The 21,355-nt window shown below is 40.8% G+C and overlaps 1 protein-coding gene across 1 annotated transcript in view; it reads right to left on the bottom strand.

Annotated features, from left to right (window-relative positions):
- Window positions 1-21,355, bottom strand: part of UBE2U (ubiquitin conjugating enzyme E2 U) — a gene marked incomplete at both ends in the record, with an annotated part of 51,834 nt that overhangs the window by 19,464 nt on the left and 11,015 nt on the right. The window contains 3 exons of the mRNA XM_079777828.1: window positions 5,582-5,667; window positions 11,749-11,797; window positions 18,684-18,804. Coding sequence (XP_079633954.1) covers window positions 5,582-5,667; window positions 11,749-11,797; window positions 18,684-18,804 — 256 coding nt within the window. The remainder of the gene's footprint in view (window positions 1-5,581; window positions 5,668-11,748; window positions 11,798-18,683; window positions 18,805-21,355) is intronic.

Consider the following 21,355-nt stretch of genomic DNA (forward strand, 5'->3'; position numbering starts at 1 on the left):
TGCCTTAGCAGGTTTTATTTTCACACATATTATCTCATACTAACCATAGAGCAACTTGAAATAAAATTTTGTCAATGAATAGACATGAAAAAAAAAGAGGTACAAAGCATTAAATGACTAACCTAAATTCACTTTACTGTATGTGGCAAACTGGTACAGGGCTAAGGAGTCTCGAACTTCTGGCATCATACTCTTCCTGCTAGAGCCTTTCTAACCTTGGTTGCACATTGTAATCACCTGGGGAGCTTTAAAAGCTATTGCTGCCTGGTCTTGCTCCCAGAGCTCTTGATGTAATTGGTCTGGGGGTGTGCCCTTTACATGGGAATTTTTACAAGCTCCTCTGGGGTTCTAATGAGCAGTCAAGGCTTAGAACCAGGCATGAGGATTAGATGATACTGCCTCTCAAGACCAAATGCAGTTCAGAGACACTTGCCCTTGTTTCTGGCTCAAAGACTCAAAGAATGAAAGTCTCCTAGGGTGAAAGCAAGCATCCCCAGGATGCTTCAGGCTGTTTGGCCTGTCTTGATGACAGCAAACATCAGGAAGCCCCCGCTCAATATTACAGGGTACACTGGTCTGAAGGAATTCTTTTCCTCAAACATAAACATTTCCTTATGGGAATCATATTCTGTCGTTAAGGTGCTGTTGCCCACAACCAGATGTAGTGGTTTGTTCTCTGCCAAGCTTTTAATTTGCCATTCTATAGTGATGGACAGAGAACGGTGGAACATTCATACGTTTTCCCATATGATTGTCTATGATTATGGACTAATAATTATAATTATTAAAACACGTACTGCATATTCTTCAGAGTTTGAATTTAAACCTCAGGCCATATAGAATTGAACCCCTTAAGCCTATATAATATTATTAACAAATGTAACCCCAATAAATTCAACTAAAAATAATCTCAGGCTATAAAGAAATAAACACTTTATATCATATTATAAAGTCAGTATAGTATGACAAGAAGCAATAACTGTGGAGTCAGAGGATCTGGTTCAAGTCCTTGGGCCACAGTCTATTTGTACTAATTAATAATAACCACACTTATTGAACACTCATGTGCCAGGTGCAGCTATAAGTGCTTCAGCCTATAAGGTGTGTGCTGTAGTCATTCTTATCTTACAGACAAAGGAACTGGGACACAGAGAGGTTAAGAAATTTACCCAAATGCCACACAGCTAGTAAATGGCAGAGCCATGATTAACCCTCAACAATCTGGCTCCAGAATTTACACTCTTGACTGATACATGATATTCCCTCTTACATGTGTGACCTTAGGTAAATTACTTAGCTTGCCTTGGTCTTAGTTTTCTCACTTGTAAAACAGAGTTATAAAAATAATGCCTAGCTCATTGGGTTGATATGCCACTGTGCATGACACTTGTTAGATGTTTAATAAATATTTGTTGATAAACAAATAAAAGAATAACATTGGGGTGATTAAAAAACATAATACAGAGTATACTCTGGAAACCATGCTAGACAAGAATAAACGTACTATTATTATGGCACACATGACTATTGATAGATTTGTGCCACAAAGAAGTGGAAAAGAGTTATTACCACAATATAACCACTCATCACTATTCGTAAAATAAAAAGCTTGTAAAAATATGCACAAGAGCTTAATAATATTTCCAGTGATAAGATTGAAACTGCAGAAAATAAAGTTATTAGAAGTTTCCCTTTTATTTCTGAGTAGTTGAAGACACATTCTATAATCTAAAAGCTTCGTCTTTATTATTGCCAGGAAATTAGGCTGATAAAAAAAGTAGTACTGGATCTCATCCAGCTGAATTATCCAAAGACAAAATGGCCAGCAGCAGATGTAATATTTACATTTATTTTTTTAAAATTAAGTGCTGGTTATTATTAAAAGAAAGCTCTTGAAACATTCTTATAACAAATCCCTGAGGGAAGAAGAGTCAGGGTGATGAAGAAATATTGCACCAAGGGCTGGAATCAAAGTCTCAGAAATTCTTCTGGGCTAGAGGTAACCATGACCAGCTATTGCCTTCGCAAAGAGGGTGAATTACAGGCTAGGTTAGTGACACAGAAAGAAGAACCATGTTAAAAATGTTGTATCAGACTCTTTTGAAGAAGGAACTGCAGTCAGTGCGTTTCATTATCCTTCCATTTTAAATTGTTCTTTAGTGCAACACAATAATTTCCAAATTTTATTAATTTTTGGCATATGCTTCATTTTTTCCCCCTAGCAGTTTGGAGTCTCCAAATGCCTCCCTATCTTTACATGTTATCCCATAAAAAGCCATTCTCTACCAATCGGTGTGGTTTTTGGTTGAAGGAGGTGGACGCTGAGTCATTCCCTCAATGTGCCAACTGCCTCTTGACAGTGTTTGTCAAGGGTTTCTGCTTCCTGGAATGCACCTGAGCTCCTCAGTGCCTCACACATAGTAGGCACTCAAGACATGTTTGATATATATATATATATATATATATCCTATTTAATAAAAGAGTAATATGCAAGTTGACTGTTACTCCAACACACAAGATGGTCGCCCCCATATGGTCAAAGATGGCTGCCCCCATGTGGACACAATATGGTTGCCACAAGATGGCCAGCAGGGGAGGGCAGTTGGGAGGGACCAGGCCTGCAGGGGAAGGCAGTTGGGAGGGACCAGGCCGACAGGGGAGGGCCGTTAGGGGTGACCAGGCCGGTAGGGGAGGGCAGTTGCAGGGGACCAGGCCTCCAGGAGAGGGCAGTTGGGGGGGACCAGGCCTGCAGGGGAGGGCAGTTGGGGGCGGCCATGCCAACAGGGGAGGGCAGTTAGGGGTGACCAGGCCTGCAGGGGAGGGCAGTTGGGGGTGACCAGGCCTGTAGGGGAGGACAGTTAAGGGTGACCAGGCCTGCAGAGAAGGGCAGTTGGGGGTGACCAGGCCTGCAGGGGAGGACAGTTAGGGGTGACCGGGCCAGCAGAGGAGGGCAGTTGGGGGTGACCAGGCCAGCAGAGGAGGGCAGTTGGGGGCGACCAGACCAGCAGAGGAGGGCAGTTAGAGGCAATCTGGCCAGCAGGGGAGCAGTTAGGTGTCGATCAGGCTGGCAGGGGAGTGGTTAGGGGGTGATTAGGCTGGCAGGCAGAAGCGGTTAGGGGCAATCAGGCAGGCAGGCAGGTGAGCAGTTGGGAGCCAGCAGTCCTGGATTGTGAGAGGGATATCCCAGATTGGAGAGGGTGCAGGCTGGGCTGAGGGACACCTCCCCCCCCCCCCATGCACGAATTTTGTGCACCGGGACTCTAGTATACACACACACACACACACACACACACACACACACGTGTGTGTGTGTGTGTGTGTGTAATGATTTGAGAAAGAGAGAGGAAGGGAGAGGAGAAGAGAGAGAGGAACATTGATGTGAGAGAAACAGCTTATGGTCAACCTGGGCAAGTGGTGCCCTGACTGGGACTTGAACCAGTGACCTTTTGGTGCACAGGACAATGCTAAACCAACTGAGCCAGCCGTCCAGAGTAAGACTGTGTCTCTTGAAGCACCTTAAGTTATGTTTCTTAATCATTAATCCATGAGTGAGTGAGGAGGGTAATGTTTATTCACGAAATAATTATTAACCAACATCCTGAAAGATCCAACTTACATTTTTTATATATGTTAAGCTGAGTGCTACCTTTTGGCTATAATTTGTGCCTTTAAACTAGAAATCTTTGTCTGTGCAATATTTTGTTCTATTGAAACCAATTATGAGATCATCAAAATGATGAGGTGAAATTTGATGAGACCACAAATGAAGGCAGTGGTTATGGGGCAGTGTGGAGGGAAAACTTTCATGATGTTGTAGGAGATAAAATCAACAAGACTTAATGAGGGTGATAAAGAGGTCTAGGAAACTTCTATAATTCTGGTTCAGGCAAGTACTAGTAAATGTAATAATGGTGATCTACACTAATCTAGAGAGGTAATAAAGGGTAAGGTTTTAGTTCACTTCAGGACATCTTAAGTGTAAGATGCCTGAACACCTGTAGGTGAGATGTTCATGCTCAGTTGTAAACATGCATGCAGAATCCAGGTGAGGACCTGACTAGTGATGAGGCTTTAGGGATTACAGGAAGGCAGGCTAATGAAGACCAGAGTGGTGGATGAGGTCTCTTAGAAAAAGTGTGTTGAGCAGGCTGAATAACAGAGTTTTTTCTAAGGCAAGAGGCAGAGGATTGCTAAGAGAAGAGGAAAATATGCATGTCATATATATATATATATTTTTTTTTTCTCTCTCACACACACACATTGTGTGTGTGTGTGTATATATATATATATATATATATATATATATATATATATACACACACACATATATATGTATATGTGCTCTCCAATACATATATATGTGTGTGTGTGTATATACACATACATACACAAACATATATATATATATTAGAGGCCCAGTGCACAAAATTTGTGCACTGGAGGAGGGGGTGTCCCTCAGCCCAGCCTGCACCCTCTACAATCTGGGATATCCCTCTCACAATCTGGGACTGCTGGCTCCCAACCACTTGTCTGCCTGCCTGCCTGATTGCCCCTAACTGCTTCTGCCTGCCAGCCTGATCACCCCCTAACCACTCCCCTGACAGCCTGATCGACACCTAACTGCTCCCCTGCCAGCCCTATCACCTCCAACTGCTCTCCCCTGCCGGCCCCGTTGCCCCCAACTGTCTTCCCCTGCCGGCCCGGTCACCCCTAACTGCCCTCCCCAGCTGGCCTGATCGCCCACAACTGCCCTCTGCTGCCGGCCATCTTGTGACCACATGGGGGCGGCCATCTTGTCTGAGGGCATGACAGTCAATTTGCATATTACCTCTTTATTATATAGGATATACAGTGTTATCTAATGCAAGGACAGCATAGCTGATGAGAGGACAAGATAAAGACTGAAAAATAATCACTGAATCTGGGAATTGGGAAGTCACTGGCAATTTCAGAATGTACCATTCAGCAGAATAGCTGAAGCAAAATCGTATTTCACTAACTGTGTATCGACTAGATAACCTACCTTGACCCAAATAATGAAATAGTACTCTAGAGATTTGATTAAATGGGACTCCAAAGTTGTCCAGGTGTCCCCTGTCTTTTTAATTCCTAATGTATGATGGCCTTAGATTGATATAATTGAAAGCCCTAGTTTTATATGGGTGTGTGTGTGTGTGTGTGTGTGTGTGTGTGTGTGTGTGTGTGTGTCTTTCTACTTAATATATTCTCTGGCTTTGAAGATTTATAGTGTTTAGAATCAAAAAAGGTTCCTTCTGCTATGAAGGCTTCTTTCTGGGTTGAGGGGAGTAAAGTAAAGCTCTTAAGATAGAGACTGTCATCTTTTATTCCTCCAATTGCCTGTCTTTCCTTCTGGCTTTTAATCAGATGCCAGTCCAAGGTGCTAAGCAAAAGAGGAACTAAATTAAGTTGATGATTATTATGTAGAACAAACAGAGAAGTTTATCACCTTCAAATTGCAAATACATGTCAGCTAGTCTTTAAAAGCAAGACAAGCTGAGGATAATTGCGAGATGAATATACACCACAAGGACACAGGATGGGATGAGACCGACCAGCTTACTTGGGGTTCTGAAACACTCAGCAGCTTGGGACGTAGCTATTTCAGACCAGGTCTTGTGGTAATCGTCAAATGAAACTTTAATTGCTCTGAAAACATAATTAAAATCAGACAATGAGTAGTTTGCAAGTTTGCTTTTTAAAATTATTTTATCAGAGTGGACTGCTTTAGATAACAATATCTTGTCACAAGACATTAAACTGATTTGCAGTTTCTAACAAACCTGACATATTAATTCATCCACTAATACACACAAATCACAAAAATGAAAACCCATCCAAATCATTTTTCAATAATAGATATAAATGTGCACTCATATGTGTAGTATATAAAAAACATCAGCAGGTGTAAGTTATCTGCCTTTCATGGCTAACTAAACAAGAACTTCAAGGAAAGGATCATACCTGTACATTGTCTTTCTTCAATAAATACTTGTCTTACATTACTATGCCAAATGTTAGTCAAATCACGTTTATTTCTATTTTATTATGAGGAGAAATGAAACATCAGCATTGATATTAGTTTAATTTTGACACAGAATTTGGCTATTATCAAAGCAGAACCTGCAACTCTTTTCTGGGATTCCTGCTTGTGGTTTTACTTCCCCAGGCTAATATTCCCGTCCTAATGGGAAAGCAATGGTTGCTATAAAGTATTAAACAGCAACTGCGAAATAGTCTCTTAAATAACTGCCTTTCCATTTTTTTTTTCCTACAGATTTCTTGAGGGCAGAGATTCTCAACGTTCTACAAACAAAACATTACTTTGGGCTATTTTTCAGGCCTGTGAGCTCACTACCTGACTGGCTGAGATGGCTGAGCATCAAATGTAAAAGGCCTTATGTCTGTGTTCCATTTTAGGTTCCTAGCTTTCTGGAGGAAGAAGCAACTTTTCCGTTAGAGCAGGTCTACTTAGCATTAATTTTTATAGGTGCCTTAAAGTAAGTATTTGACTAAATTTTGAAATGAATGGGGCAATATCTAAATGTGTTAATGCATTCATTTCTTTAAATGATAATTGCAGACACCTCATTTTAAGACTAACGTTTTTCAAACGTGTTATTGCTTTTGCAATCACACCTATGCAGGAATCTGAAACTTGTTGAAGATAAATGAATCACTGCTATTATTGCTTCCAGAATACAAGGTGGTGCTTTCTACTACTAAATGATATACTAAACTAACATTAATTTCCCAAAGAAATGTTTCGGCATTTGGCAACGGAGGTAACAAAATGAAAGGCTGCATTATATCTCCTGCATGAAAAAGCTTATGATCAATTTGCTGTCACAGATCATTTAGCAGACAACAATGACCCAAGAGGAAGGAAACTGTCAACACACTGTCTCATGAAAAAAAAATACACCATCTTCAGGCACAATAGTCTCCATTGTTTTTTGTCTGTTTGACGATGACCCCTGACCCTCCCCCCTCCCCAACAGTGTCCTGCTCAATTTCAAACTGTTAGCCTCGGGGGCTTTCTTTTCTTCCTCCAGAATAATTAAAAATTTTACCCTGAAAGGCATAACTTTAGTATAGCTTGAATATACAAAGAATGTCCTAAACACCTGAGAATATTTGCATTTTCACTTCTGTTAAGGAAATGGCCCCTTAAAAGAAGAGAACAGTAACGATTTTATTACTATTCAGGTAAATGGCTAAGTTTACAGGGGTAGACACAGTATAAACAAATGCACGTGTTTATAGTTTCAACCAATACCAGGACTATATTAAGCATTACGAATATGAAAAAGTAGAAGACATCATTTAAAACTGAACATCAGAGCTCATAACCGGGGAAAATAAGATGTCTACCTGAATTAGTAAATAGCATAGCTTTACATATTAACATAGTGAAGTGTTGCAGTGTTTAACACAAGCATCTGGAGATGATTCTGGCAGGTACTTCTTTGGCAATGGCAGTAAGCAGAAGAGGTTATAATAGGGAAATATAACTTTGTTTTGGAGCCAAAAGGGAAAGAGTGACTTGGGATGTGGCCCTGGAACCAAGGAAAGCAGCATTTTAACCTTTTGCACTCGGATGTCGAGTGTGACTCGACACGGTTAGCATCGGTAGCAGCTCGTATGTCGAGCCACACTCGACACGTAGTTTCACCGCGGGGGAAGTTCTCCAATAAGGCAAGCAAATTATGAAATCAGTGTGTAAGAGTTTTTTTTTTTTTCTGGCATTAGTATGCAGGGTGGATTGTATGGGAAATTAAATACTGGGGGACAACTGAAGAAACAAATGTAATAATTCAGGCAAGGGACACGGAAAGCTAATACAAGGATGGGAGCAAAGATTATGAAAGGGGGGAGATGAGTCAATGGCAAAGAATGGACTGGACTGCTTGCCTGATAGGGTGTGAAAGGTGAAGGAATTTGAGGGTCAAATATTCTCTCCTAAAGCCCAGATGACCGGTTCGTTTTGCTATTAATAGAAAGCGCCTAGAGAAACCGAAGTAAAATATGAGTTTAATTTTAAACATGGGTTTTAGGTGATGACCTTTAGGAGTGTGATTGAGAAATTGAGACTGGAAATAGGAGATTTGGGTCAAATCAACATAAAGGTTGATAGATGACGCCATTAGGGAAAACAAACTCCAAAAGAGTAATTAAGTGTTTAGAAAAGAAAGAGCAGAAACCAGTTCATAGCTGAGAGGAGCCAGTAAGGGAAACAAAAGGGAAATTACGGGGAGCAGAGCATTGTGCTAGTGCTATTTCAGGGAAGCAGCATGCCAGCCGTAACAAAGCCTAAGGACTAAGCCCCTAGTGTCTCTGGGTATTTAGTCATCTAGTGTCATGATTAAGAGCACAGGTTCTGCAATCACCTGGCCTGGGAGCAAACACTCTGGCACTTGAACTTATTAGCTGTGTGACGCTGGGAAAAAGCCCTAACCCTCCACTCCTGTTTCCTTAACTATAAAACCAAGAGAGAGAGTTTCTCCAGCATTTCTTGTGAGCATTCAATGAAATCAGCTATGGAAAGAGAGGGTTCAGCACCCCTCAGTGCCCAGTGTCAGCAGTTCTTCTGAACGGACTCAGATAAGTACCTCATCCCTTCTCTCCTGCAAACTCTAAACAGCTTCCTAACTGTTTTTTTCTATCCCAGTCTCTCCCTAGTCCAGGTTATCGTGCCTCTGTTTGAAAAACATCGTTGATTTCCTAATTCCACAGGATGAAATCTAAACTCTTTCTGATAGGACTCAAGGTCTTTCATCATCAAGTCTTTTCCAACCTTTACTGCCACCATCCATGCACACACCCAGAGGCACCATCGCATGGAACCTCCTGCTGACCCTGAGCACACCGTAATATCCCATTTCCGTGTCTGTGCAAGCAGTTCCAGCCAGAGACTCCTTTGCTCTCTGTGCTGACAAACTCTTACTTAACAAGGTTCCGGTCCAATAGAATTTTATGACTAGGAAAGCTGTCACAGTGGACATTGTGGTTGCCTCCTGAACAACTGGTTTGTTCTTCTCCCATTGTGTATATGTCATTCGGTTTGATGGAACTGCCCCCACCCCTGGATCTAAGTCAGGGCCTGTCCAACAATGGTGACAAGTTTGAGGATAGGAACCTGACCTAAAAAGACCCAACCAGAGCAAAATTTATTCTAACATTCTAGTACAGAGGTCGGCAAACTCATTAGTCAACAGAGCCAAATATCAACAGTACAATGATGGAAATTTCTTTTGAGAGCCAAATTTTTTAAACTTAAACTTCTTCTAACGCCACTTCTTCAAAATAGACTCGCCCAGGCCGTGGTATTTTGTGGAAGAGCCACACTATATAGGTAGGTACATTGTTATTAACTTAATTAGGGTACTCCTAAGCTGGCCTTTGCTAAAAACTCAAGGGGCCAAAGAGCCGCATGTGGCTCGCGAGCCGCGGTTTGCCGACCACTGTTCTAGTACATCTTGATATCTAGGAATGTCAATCTTCTTTGTCCTTCTTCAATTGCCTTGCTAGTCTAAATCCTTTGCATTTCTAGATACATTTTATTTATTTTTCACTTTTTTATTGTTTCAAGTATTACATATGTCTCCTTTATCCTGACTGACCCCACCACCACCATTTCCACCCCCAGGACAAGCCCCGACTGCCCCAGTGTCTGTGTCATTGGTATGCTAATATGCATGCATACAAGTCCTTTGGTTGATCTCTTAACACACCCTTCTCCCCCCAAACACAAACACACACACAGACACACACACACACCTTCTCTCTGAGGTTGGATGGTCTGATCAGTGTTTCTTAGTCTCTGGATCTTTTTTTGTTCATCAGTTTATGTTGTCCATTATATCCCACATATGAGTGAGATCATGTGATATTTATCTTTCTCTGACTGGCTTATTTCGCTTAGCATAATGCTCTCCAGCTCCATCCATGCTGTTGCTTATGGTAAAAGTTCCTTCTTTTTTTTTATAGCGGCATAGTATTCCATTGTGTAGATGTACCACAGTTTTTTAATCCACTCATCTGCTGATGGGCCCTTAGGCTGTTTCCAAATCTTAGCTATTGTAAGTTGTGCTGAGAACCACCTTGTTGATTTCCAGAAAAATACTGCTGAGATTTTGAATGAGATTGAATTGAATACATAGATTAATTTGGGAAGAATTGGCATTATAGTAACATTGACTCTTTCTAAGTTGCAAACGTTACAAATCTCTATTTCTTTAGGTCTTTAAAAATTTCCCCCAGATTTATTTTTCAGTTTTCAGTATAGTTGTCTTAGTCATCTTTGTTAAACTTTGTTGTTGCAGTGGTGTTTTTAAAATTTCACTTTCTATGTGTTGGTTGCTAGTATACACAAATATAATTGATTTTTAAATGTTCACCTTGTAGTCAGGGTTGTTGCTGAATTCACTCATTAATTTTCAAGCTTTGTAATTTCATTTGGATTTTACTATGTAAATAATCCTATTATCTGTTAAAGATAATTTACTTCATTCTTTCCAAACTTCAGAGCTTGTCTTTCTTTTCCTTGCCTCATTGCACTGGCTAGGACCTCCAGTATAGTGTTAACTAGAAGTGTTGATAACGGGATACTTGTCTTGTTCCTAAACTCAGAAGAAAAAGTGCTCCAATATTTCACATTTAAGTATAAGCTTATTGGGATAAGGAAATTGTCTTTCATTTCTAGTTTGCTGAGAATTTTTATCAAGAATGGGTGTTACATTTTATCAAATGTATTTTCTGGATTAATTGAGATCATTTTGTGGGTTCCCCCCACCCCCTTTATTTAGTTAACAGAGCGAGTTACACTGATTTTCAAATTTTAACCCACTTGACTTTCCTGAAATCAAGCCCCCTCGGTCATGATGTAGTATCATGCTTTATCTATCAGTGGATTCAATTTGCCAATATTTTGATTAGATTTATGCATCTGTGTTTCTGAAAGATATTGGTCTATAATTTGTCTTTCTTGCAATGATCTCATATTTTAGAACCAGAATTTGGAAATTTGGAAGTATACCCATTTCCTCTACCCACTGAAAAAAGTTTTGATACCTTTAGTCAAAATTTTTTTTTTATTTTGAAATAACTAGATTTATAAAAAGAGTTGTAAAGATAGTTGACTATTTTTAGATCAACTTAAAGTATAATTTGCATTCAGTAAAACGCAAATAATTAAGCATACAAATTGATGACTGTTGACAAAGGACTACATCTATATAACTAGAAAGCCAAACAACATATACCTGCAGAACTAGATAGGAGAATGCTGACCTATACCTGGTGCGTGTTCAAGGCTGAATTTATGCCACATTGTCAGGTTGTCTCCCAAAAGGTACAGTGGCTTCTGCCCTCATCCTCACTATTTTCTCTAGAACCTACCTTCTCCTAAATCACTTGGATTTCTGCTATCTACAATGGTTTCTATTCATTATGTTCACAACATGCTTTTTCTTTTCAACAATATCAAAATTAAAAGACTAGGTGAGTTCATATAGTTCATTTCAATGTTAATGTAATCATCTAGATGAATTCAATAATTTTCCATGTTCTCCCTGAAAACTTTAAAAAAAAAAGTATTGTAAGAGGAAAGATACCTACTTCCTTTTATGAGTTAAAAAATAATTCAATTATGAGAGATCATGTAAACAGTTTAAATAAACAGCCCTTTAGTAAATAAATTGACATAGAATTGTATGAAGAAAAACTTACCTGATTAATTTATCTGATTCTTTAGATAAATCAGAGGTGTCTTTATCCACTGTGAAAAAAAAAAAAAAAAGAAAGAAAAGATTCTGCTTTACTTAGAGGAATGAATACATGGCTTTATGTGCACTCTTTCCAAACCCTCAATAAAATGGTAATAAGGGAATAAAAATAAGGTATAAAACCTCAAGGAGAGCCAAAAAAAGATGGCAAGAAAAATTTTCAAGATGGAATGCCATTGGAAAGGGGTAACTTGTCTAGCAGGACCTAGATATCTGAAACCTAACTACGTGATGCTGGGGGGGGGGGGGCGGGCAATAAAAAGTAGGCAGATTTATACTTCAGAACATGAGGAACAATCCAGAAACTGGAGGTGCCAGATACCTCAGAAAGGTGAGAGTTACAGCGCAGCCACCCAAAATCGACCCCCTCATCCTGTGCACCCAGATGGTCACCACTGCCCAGGTAGGAGGAAGAAGGTGTACTCTCTGGAGAAACTGAGTCAGAGAGGCTCGAGCCTGGAGGAGACTAGGCACAAAGCAGAACAAGAGTGTGGTAAGGGACTGAAATTGGTGACTAAATCAAATAAATCATATTGAAGAGATAAGATGCTCATGCTCTCACCTTGTCCAGCTCCCAGAGTGTAAGCAGCTAGCATCTCTCCCAGATTTATCTCAGGGGAAATAGTCAAGCCTAACTAATGGCTTCAAGCCTAACCAATGGTAACTAAGGGTATCCTCCACAGAATAACCCTGTAATGAAACAAAACCATCCACAAGTCCATCTGTATTTAAATAGTCCCCATCTTTTTAATGACTGTTTTCCATTCACCATATGTTCATCATATGAATAGTCAAAGATCCTAGACATTTGAGTAAATTCAATAACATGAAAGGGAGTCATCAAAACAAATAAACAAGGAGAAAAAAATAGAAACATACTTTTCTGAAAAATTTTTAGAATATAGAACAAAAAACAAAGAGATGGATAATAGGAGAAAGTAGATTTTTTTTTTTTAAGAATTAAAGGATTGAGGAGACAAAATGGCGGCGGAATAGACAGACATGTCCTGAACCTTGTCCTGGAGCAAATAGAGTGAGCGGCTGAAATGAGTCGAATTCAGCCTGAACTGGCGAAGGAGACTCAGCTGGTGAGACAGTTTGCAGCTGGGAAGGGCAGAGGTACCCTAGAGAAAGGTGAAATCAAGGATCTAGGCAGGAGAGTCTGCTGGACCTCTGTGCCCAGAGGGTTAGGGAGAAACCACACAGTGCCAAGTCGTGTCCCTGAGGACAGGCAAAGCATCTGACTGTGAATAAAAGGGTCCACAGGACTGCGGGAGGTAGAGAATTTTGGACCTTGGATTCTGGATTTTGGATCTGAGCTCAGAGGTAGCCCTGAAGGGTTGGCTGGACCACACAGTGCTGGCAAGAGAGGAGTTTGCAGGGACACAGTCCTTCCCTGCTCTGGGGCCTGTGCCTTTCTTCACTGAACTTAGATCGTAGGACCTTTCAGATACAGACACTTACCTGTGGCTGAGGTGCGGGAGAAGGTGTGGACTTGTGGAATCTGGGGAGAGTGGGCGGTCCTGGAGAGGTGGTAGGGAGTCTGGTGCTGAGTCATACCTGAGCCCCGGTCGCCATTTTCTCCTGAGAGATAGCCCCTCCCTCCAGTCTCCAGGCAACCAATACAACCACACCCAGATCCCACTCTGAATGACACAAAGGAATCTGAATACTCCCTGAGAGGTCACAGGAACTGGCCTAAAAAGAAATCTTCAGCCCCAGCAACGGGAAACTGAGAAATAGTACAGTACAGACGACTGGGATCATAAGCCAGCCAAAGGAACGACACTTCACTTTTTTCACTTTTATTTTTATTTTTTTATTATCCCTTTTTTTTTTTGCTTTTCTTCTTTGTTTTCCTGTTTTTGTTTGTTGCGTTATTTTCTATTTCTTTTCACATTATTTTTCTATCACTATTTTTTATTTGCTATTTTTAATTTTTATACCATTTTTGAAATCATTTTTTTGTAAATTTATTATTATTATTTTCTTCTTATTCTCTTTCTTCTTATCCACTTATTCCTTTTCTACATCCTCAATACTAAATTGAGGTCCTCCCCATATTCATCCAATTTTTAATCTTATTTTCAGTATATAAACTCAGCCTCTACAGAATCTGCCCCAACCCTCTTTGCTGGGCGTTTGGTGTTTGCATTTTTTTTTTATTTTTATTTTTGGTTTATCTATTGATTCTGTGGTGTCTTACCCCCATATATATTCTCCTTTTTCTTCCTTTGTCTTTTATCTCTTATCTTTTTCTCTCTCTTTGATATAATTTGTGCTCTCTTTTCTCTCCCCTAACTCTCTTTTCTCAGGTAGTCACTTATATTGGGGTTATTGGTGTCATGAGTATATTTGTGCTTAGTTCCCTTTGTGTTGTGTCTTGTTGAGGTGAATTTTATCCTGTCTGGCCAAGGGGCTTGAGAGCAAGCCACATAACCAGACACCTGGAGAGGAAACTCCATCCACAAATGGGTCAATAACACCCCAGACCCAACTACAGAGGCAGGAAGAATGCAGCAATGAGGGAAAGAGCATGAGTGAGGGAGTAAAAGAGGAGTGTGTGGTCAGGTGGGATGTGTGTGTGTGTGTGTGTGTGTGTGTGTGTGTGTGTGTGTGTGTGAATGAGGCACAGTTAGATCCCATAGGACCTTCAGGGGAAGGCTAATGAGGCTCACCTAACTAGGCAACTTCTGCTACCATTGCAAACAGTACTGGGAGGCCAGCTTATCCTCAGAGGTCTAGCCTTTTTGAAGGGCAGAGCTGCTGTAACTGGGTGCCCAGCCTCAACTCCACCCAGAGTGCCCTCAGATAAGACCTGGGACTCTACAGCCACCCCTGCCGGGGACCTGCTACCTAGGCTGTGATCCCAAGGTCAACGAGGCTCCAGCCACCCCAAGCTCAGGATCCTATGAGTTCTGAAGCACGCTCCCCTCTGACCGGCCCAACACTTTAGCCCAGGGCACTGCAACCACATGAACAGCAGACATGTGAGCAGCCCGTTCCTGTCCAAGGAGCAGCAGCTCTGCGAGTAACCTGCCCCAAGCCTAAGAGAAGCATCTTCACGTGGCCTGCCCCTGTCCAAGGAGCAGCAGCTGTGTGAGCGGCCAGTTCCCCTGTCTGAGGAGCAGCAACCACACAAGCAGCTTGCCCCATCCAAGGAGCAGCAGCCACTCGAGCAGCCCACCCACAACTGAGGAGCGGCAGTCCCACACAGCCGGCCCCCGTCCAAGGAGCAGCAGCTGCATGCAGCCTGCACCCTGCACCTGTCCGAAGAGCAGCAGCTGTGCAAGCAACCAGCCCCCATCCAAGGAGTAGCAGCCAGTCCCCTTCCAAGGAGCAGCAGCTGTGCGAGCAGCCCACCCCCATCTGAGGAGCAGCAGCTGTGTGAGTAGACTGCCCCCATCCGAGGAGCAGCAGCTATGTGAGCAGCCCACCCCCTGCTGAGGAGCACCAGCCAAACGAGCAGCCTGCCCCAATCTGAGGAGCAGCAGCCACACAAGCAGACCACCCACGTCCGAGGAGCAGCAGCTCTTTGCAGTCCACACTGGTCCGAGGAGCAGCACCCACATGCAGCCTGCACCTGTCCGACGAGAAGAAGCCGGGTGAGCGGCCCCCCTGTCTGAGGAGCAGCAACAGCACGAGCAGCTCACTCCCACCCGAGGAGCAGCAGCCGCGTGAGCAGACCGCCCCCCATCAGAAAAGAAGCAGCTGCATGAGCAACCCGCACCTGTACGAGGAGCAGCAGCCCTGCAAGCAACCTGCCCCTGTCCAAGGAGTGGCAGCATCACTGAGCAGCCCACCCCATCTGAGGAACAGCAGGAGCACACAGCCAGCCCCCATCTAAAGAGAAGCAGCCACACGAGCAGTCCACCCCTGTCCGAGGAGCAGCAGCCACGTGAGCAGCTGCCCCCTGTCCAAGGAGCAGCAGACGCGAGCAACCCGTCCCCATCCAAGGAGCAGTAACCTCATAATCAGCCTACCCCCATCTAAGTAACAGCAGCTAGACGAGCAGCCACCCCCACCAGCTAGAGGAGACACCACTGCTGCGAACAGCACCCACCAGAGGAGCTGCTGCCAACTGAGAAGCAGCTGCTACTGTGACCGCCCAAGGAGCAACCACAGCCCGAGAAGCCACTGCCACCCAAGGAGCAGCCCCTGCATGACTCAACATCTAGATCAGTTGGTGAGACCAAAAATGGGTAGACAAAGATATCCCCAAATGAAAGAAAAGGAGGAATCGCCAGAAAAGCAGCTAAGTGAAACAGAGGCACGCAATATGTCAGAAAAAGAATTCAGAATAAGGGTCATAGAGTTCATGAACCAGATGGAAGAAAAAAATCAACATCTTTTGTAAGAATCAAGAAGAAATGGATGAAAAAAATCAACAACTTATGTAAGAATCAAGAAGAAATGAAGAGTGATATAGCTGCAATAAAAAACACCATGGAAAGTTTCAAGAGTAGACTAGGAGAAGTGGAGGACCAAATTAGTGAATTAGAAGACAGGGAAGCAAAACACAGCCAAACTGAATTGCAATTGGAGAAAAAAAGTAAAAGACAGGAGGAGAGCCTAAGGGATCTATGGGACAACATGAAATGAAGCAACATACGAATAATAGGGGTGCCAGAACAACAGGAAGAGGAACAAGGGTTAGAAGACTTTTTGAAGAAATAATGTCAGAAAACTTCCTTGATGTGTGGAAGTAAAAAGTCACACACATACAGAGAGTCCCAAACAGGATGAACCCGAAAAGACCCACACCAAGACACATCATAATTACGATGACAAATATTCAGGACAAAGAGAGAATCTTAAAGGCTGCAAGAGAGAGACAGAAATTTACATACAAGGGAGCTCCCATTAGATTATCAAATGATTTCTCAACAGAAACACATCAGTCCAGAAAAAGAATGAAAGGAAATTTACAAAGTGATGCAAACAAAGGGACTGAATCCAAGAATACTCTATCCAGCAAGGCTATCATTCAAAATTGAAGGGGAAATAAGGAGACTCAAAGACAAAAAAATGCTAAGAGAGTTTATCACTACCAAGCCAGCAATTCAAGAATGCTAAAGGGACTGGTGTAAAAAGAAGAAATAAAAAGATAAGAAGGAACACAGACACAAAAAATAAAAATGGCTACAAACAAGTACCTTTCAATAATAACTTTAAATGTAAATGGACTAAATGCTCCAATCAAAAAACATCAAGTGGCTGAATGGAAAAAAACACACACACGACCCATATATATGCTGTCTACAAGAAACCCACCTCAGAAAAAGGGACTCACACAGTCTGAAAGTGAAGGGATGGAAAAACATCTTTCAGGCAAATGAAAATGAAAATAAAGCTGGGGTAGTAGTACTTATATCTGACAAAATAGACCTCAAAGTAAAGGCCATAAGAAGAGATAAGGAAGGCCACTTCATAATAATAAAGGGATTGATACAACAAGAGGATATAACCCTGGTAAACATATATGTACCCAATGCAGGAGCACCCAAACACACACACAAAAAAAAAACTCCTGGAAGATATCAAGGGAGAGATCGACAACAATACAATCATAGAGGGGACTTTAATACACCATGACATCACTGGATAAATCCTCTAGACAAAAATTCAGCAAAGAAACAGCAATTCTAAATGACTCACTAGATCAGATGGACCTAATTGACATCTTCAGAGTATTTCACCCCAAAGCTATGGAATATATGTTCTTCTCAAGTGCACATGGGACATTTTCAAAAGTAGACCACATATTGGGTCACAAGCAAAGTCTCCCCAAATTCAAGAAGATTGAAATCATATCAAGCATTTTCTCAGACCACAATGGCATAATATTAGAAATAAACTACAATAAAAACATTCCAAAAAATTCAAACACTTGGAAGCTGAATAGCATGCTATTAAACAATGATTGGTTTACCAATGAGATCAAAGAAGAAATTTAAAACATCCTGGAGACTAATGACAATAAAAACACAACAATGCAAATGCTATGGGACTCAATGAAAGCAGTCCTGAGAGGGAAGTTTATAGCTCTACAGGCCTACCTCAAAAAATAAGAAAAAATGGTAATAAATCATCTAACTCTACAACTCAAAGAATTAGAAAGAGAGAACAAGAAAAGCCCACAGTGAGCAGAAGGAAGAAAATAATAAAGATCAGAGCAGAAATGAATGACATAGAGACCAAAAAAAAACCCACAAAAAACAAAAAACAACAGTACAAAAGATCAATGAAACCAAGAGTTGGTTCTTTGAAAGGATAAACAAGATTGATGAACCTCTAGCCAGGCTCACCAAGAAGCAAAGAGAGAGGACCCAAATAAACAAAATCAGAAATGAAAGAGGTGAAATAACAACAGACCCCACAGAAATACAAAGGATTGTTAAAAATGCTATGAACAACTCTTTTCTAACAAACTAGACAACCTGGAGGAAATGGACACATTCCTAGAAAAATACAACCTTCCCCCCCAAAAAAGCTGAGCATTTTGCTAATCCAGAGTAAGGGAATCTCAGATCAGTATTATCTGGGGTGCTGCCGGTGAAATCTAGGAAATATCCATTATAGATCAAAGAGTTAGAACTAGATGTCATAGCTTTATGATGGGTAGACTAGTTTTAACTGGCACCGTCCATCTGTATGACCATTACATTTAAAGATACTAAACTGACAATCATTGATCATCTTCAAAAAAGATCACATAATTGGATTGACAGAGAGGTACAGTAGGAGAGATCTTAGTATAATTTCATTACTGAAAATGAATACAAGAAAATATTCTTTTATATCAGTTATTTGCTAGATCACTTATCTGCTATAAATATATAATTAATAACTGGCAAATGATAAGTAGGTATTTCTTACATAGTAATGTGTCATGGTAAAGTTGTTGAATTACTAGTTTATATATCGATTCACTTTCATTCAGTATTTGGGCTGCTTCCAAATTCACTGGATTTTCTAGCACTGGATTAGAAAGCATAACCTATAAGAAAAAAGAAGGGACGTAGTTTTTTTTAAAGTAAATTTTTTCTCAAAGCAAAAAGAGCAACCAATACATACAACGTTCAAGAAGCATTTATTAAATGCCTACAATATACCTACCTAAAGATGATACAAACACAAGTAGACAGGGTCCCTACTCTCAAGAAACTCTTGTTCTTGTCTTCTTTGTTAATTTTATTTTTCAATTACAGTTGACATTTAATGAAAGCATATCCTTGGGTGAGGATTAAGAAAGAAAGAAAGAAAGAAAGAAAGAAAGAAAGAAAGAAAGAAAGAAAGGAAGGAAGGAAGGAAGGAAGGAAAGAAAGAAAGAAAGAAAGAAAGAGAAGGAAAGAAATTTTAAGCATGAGTACAGTTTTTTTAAAATATGAAAGAAAGAAAGAAAGAAAGAAAGAAAGAAAGAAAGAAAGAAAGAAACTACTACAGATACCAAATTAATCATTTGCTGATCTAGAGGAATAATGAAATGAACACAAGCCTTAATACATAATTTTGTTTTATTTGCCAAATATACCCTCATGTTTAAATGTAAAGTTTTATTTTTTCATTTTTAAATATATTTTTATTGTTGATAGTATTACAGATATCTTCCCATTTTAAAGTTTTATTTTTTAATGGAAATGTTTTAATATTTTCTAATATTTAGTTCCCTTTATACATAAATCCAATTTAAATTTATGTGATAGGAAGGAATAAGTTATAGGAAGTAACTTGTAACTTGCTTTGATCCTAATGTTTGGCTCATGAATGTACAGTATAAAACCAAGATCAAATTCAATAAATGGTGCTAGGAAAGAGAGAAGCATTGGATGTGAGAGAGAAACATCCATCAGTTGCTTCCTGTATGGACCTCAACCAGGGATTGAACCAGCAACCTAGGTATGTGCCCTGAATAGGAATCGAACCTGAAATTCCACGAGGTATCATGCAGGTCCTTACTTGGACCCTTATATCTCAGCGGCAGTAAAGGCATGAAAAATCCTTTTCTTGACCAGCCAGTGTGGCTCAATTGGTTGAGCACCAATCCATAAATCAAGAGGTCACTGGTTTGATTCCCAGTCGGGGCACATGCCCAGGTCCAGGCTCAATTCCCAATGGGGGGCATGCAGGAGGCAGCTGATCAATGTTTCTCTCTCATTGATGTTTCTATCTATCACTCTCCCTTCCCCTCTCTCTAAAAATCAGTAAACACATATTTTTAAAAAACTGTACTCATGCTTAAAATTTCTCTGATGTCCCTTCCTGCCACATCCCTTCTTCTTCTTCCATTGTATTCCTCTGAGTGACTCTTCTGCCTTCCTCTTCTATCGTTAAGGGTTCATGTAATTACTTTGGATCCCCCTGCATCATTCAGGATAACCTTCTGATTTCAAGATCAGTTGATTAGTAACCTTCAATCCATCTGTAAAGTCCTTTCACAGCACTACTTAGATTATTTTATTGAATAACCAGAGGATGGGAAACTAACGGGATTTCTTTAAAATTCTGCATATCCTATATAATAAAAGCCTAATATGCTAAGTGTCCAGTCGTCCATTCAACCAATCAAAGTGTAATATGCTAATGATATGCTAAGGCCACTCAACCACTTGCTATGATGTGCACTGACCACCAGGGGGCAGACACCCCAACCGGTAGGTTAGCTTGCTGCTGGGGTCTGGCCAATTTGGACTGAGCAAGACAGGCTGGACATGCCTTGGAGCCCTCCCGCGGTCCCTCCCCAGCTGGCCAACCTCCTGCATCCCTCCCTGGCCCCGATTGTGCACCGGTGGGGTCCCTTGGTCTGGCCTGCACCCTCTTGCAATCTGGGACCCCTTGGGGGATGTCAGAGAGCCAGTTTTGGCCCGATCCCACAGGCCAGGCTGAGGGACCCCACTGGTACACGAATTCATGCACCAGGCCTCTAGTGATAATATATGCACATCTGGACTGGTAGTAACCAAAACTTAATAGTTCTGCTAGACCATGATTGTTTTACCTGGCACCTCAAAGTTAATATTAGCCTAAATTGTAAATATTTATTCAATAGTTCAGTATTTAGAATATTATAACATGAAATGTAGCCAAAATATATAACTAACTAACAGAATACCTAAGTGTAGACACAGATCAAAGTGGGTAATTGTGACTCAAGAGTCATGGAAATGATGGCAATCTTTTACTAATGAAAGCAATAACTTGACATCTGATATTTCAAAAGCAATAAGAATTTTCTGCTATTTGAGTATTCCTATTTGGAAAACACATTTGAGCTACATTTCCAAAAATATTGTAATTGCTTAAATCAGGATTCAATGTGGATTGCACTATACCTTTCAAAGTGGGTGGGAAGCAGATGAAACTTATCTACCAGAGCAAGCTTTAGACCTTTGGCTGGAAAGATAATTTTACTCAGAGAGGAACATCTGGTAAAGTTTATTCAATAGTCTTCACATTGACACTGCGCCTAAGACCTTTTCACATAATGCGTACACATGCTACTAAGTCTACTTAATGATTTTTAAGAACTGGAATATAAGGAATATATTAAA

The sequence above is a fragment of the Cnephaeus nilssonii genome (genome assembly GCF_951640355.1).
Source record: "Cnephaeus nilssonii genome assembly, chromosome: 7".
Taxonomy (NCBI): domain Eukaryota; kingdom Metazoa; phylum Chordata; class Mammalia; order Chiroptera; family Vespertilionidae; genus Cnephaeus; species Cnephaeus nilssonii.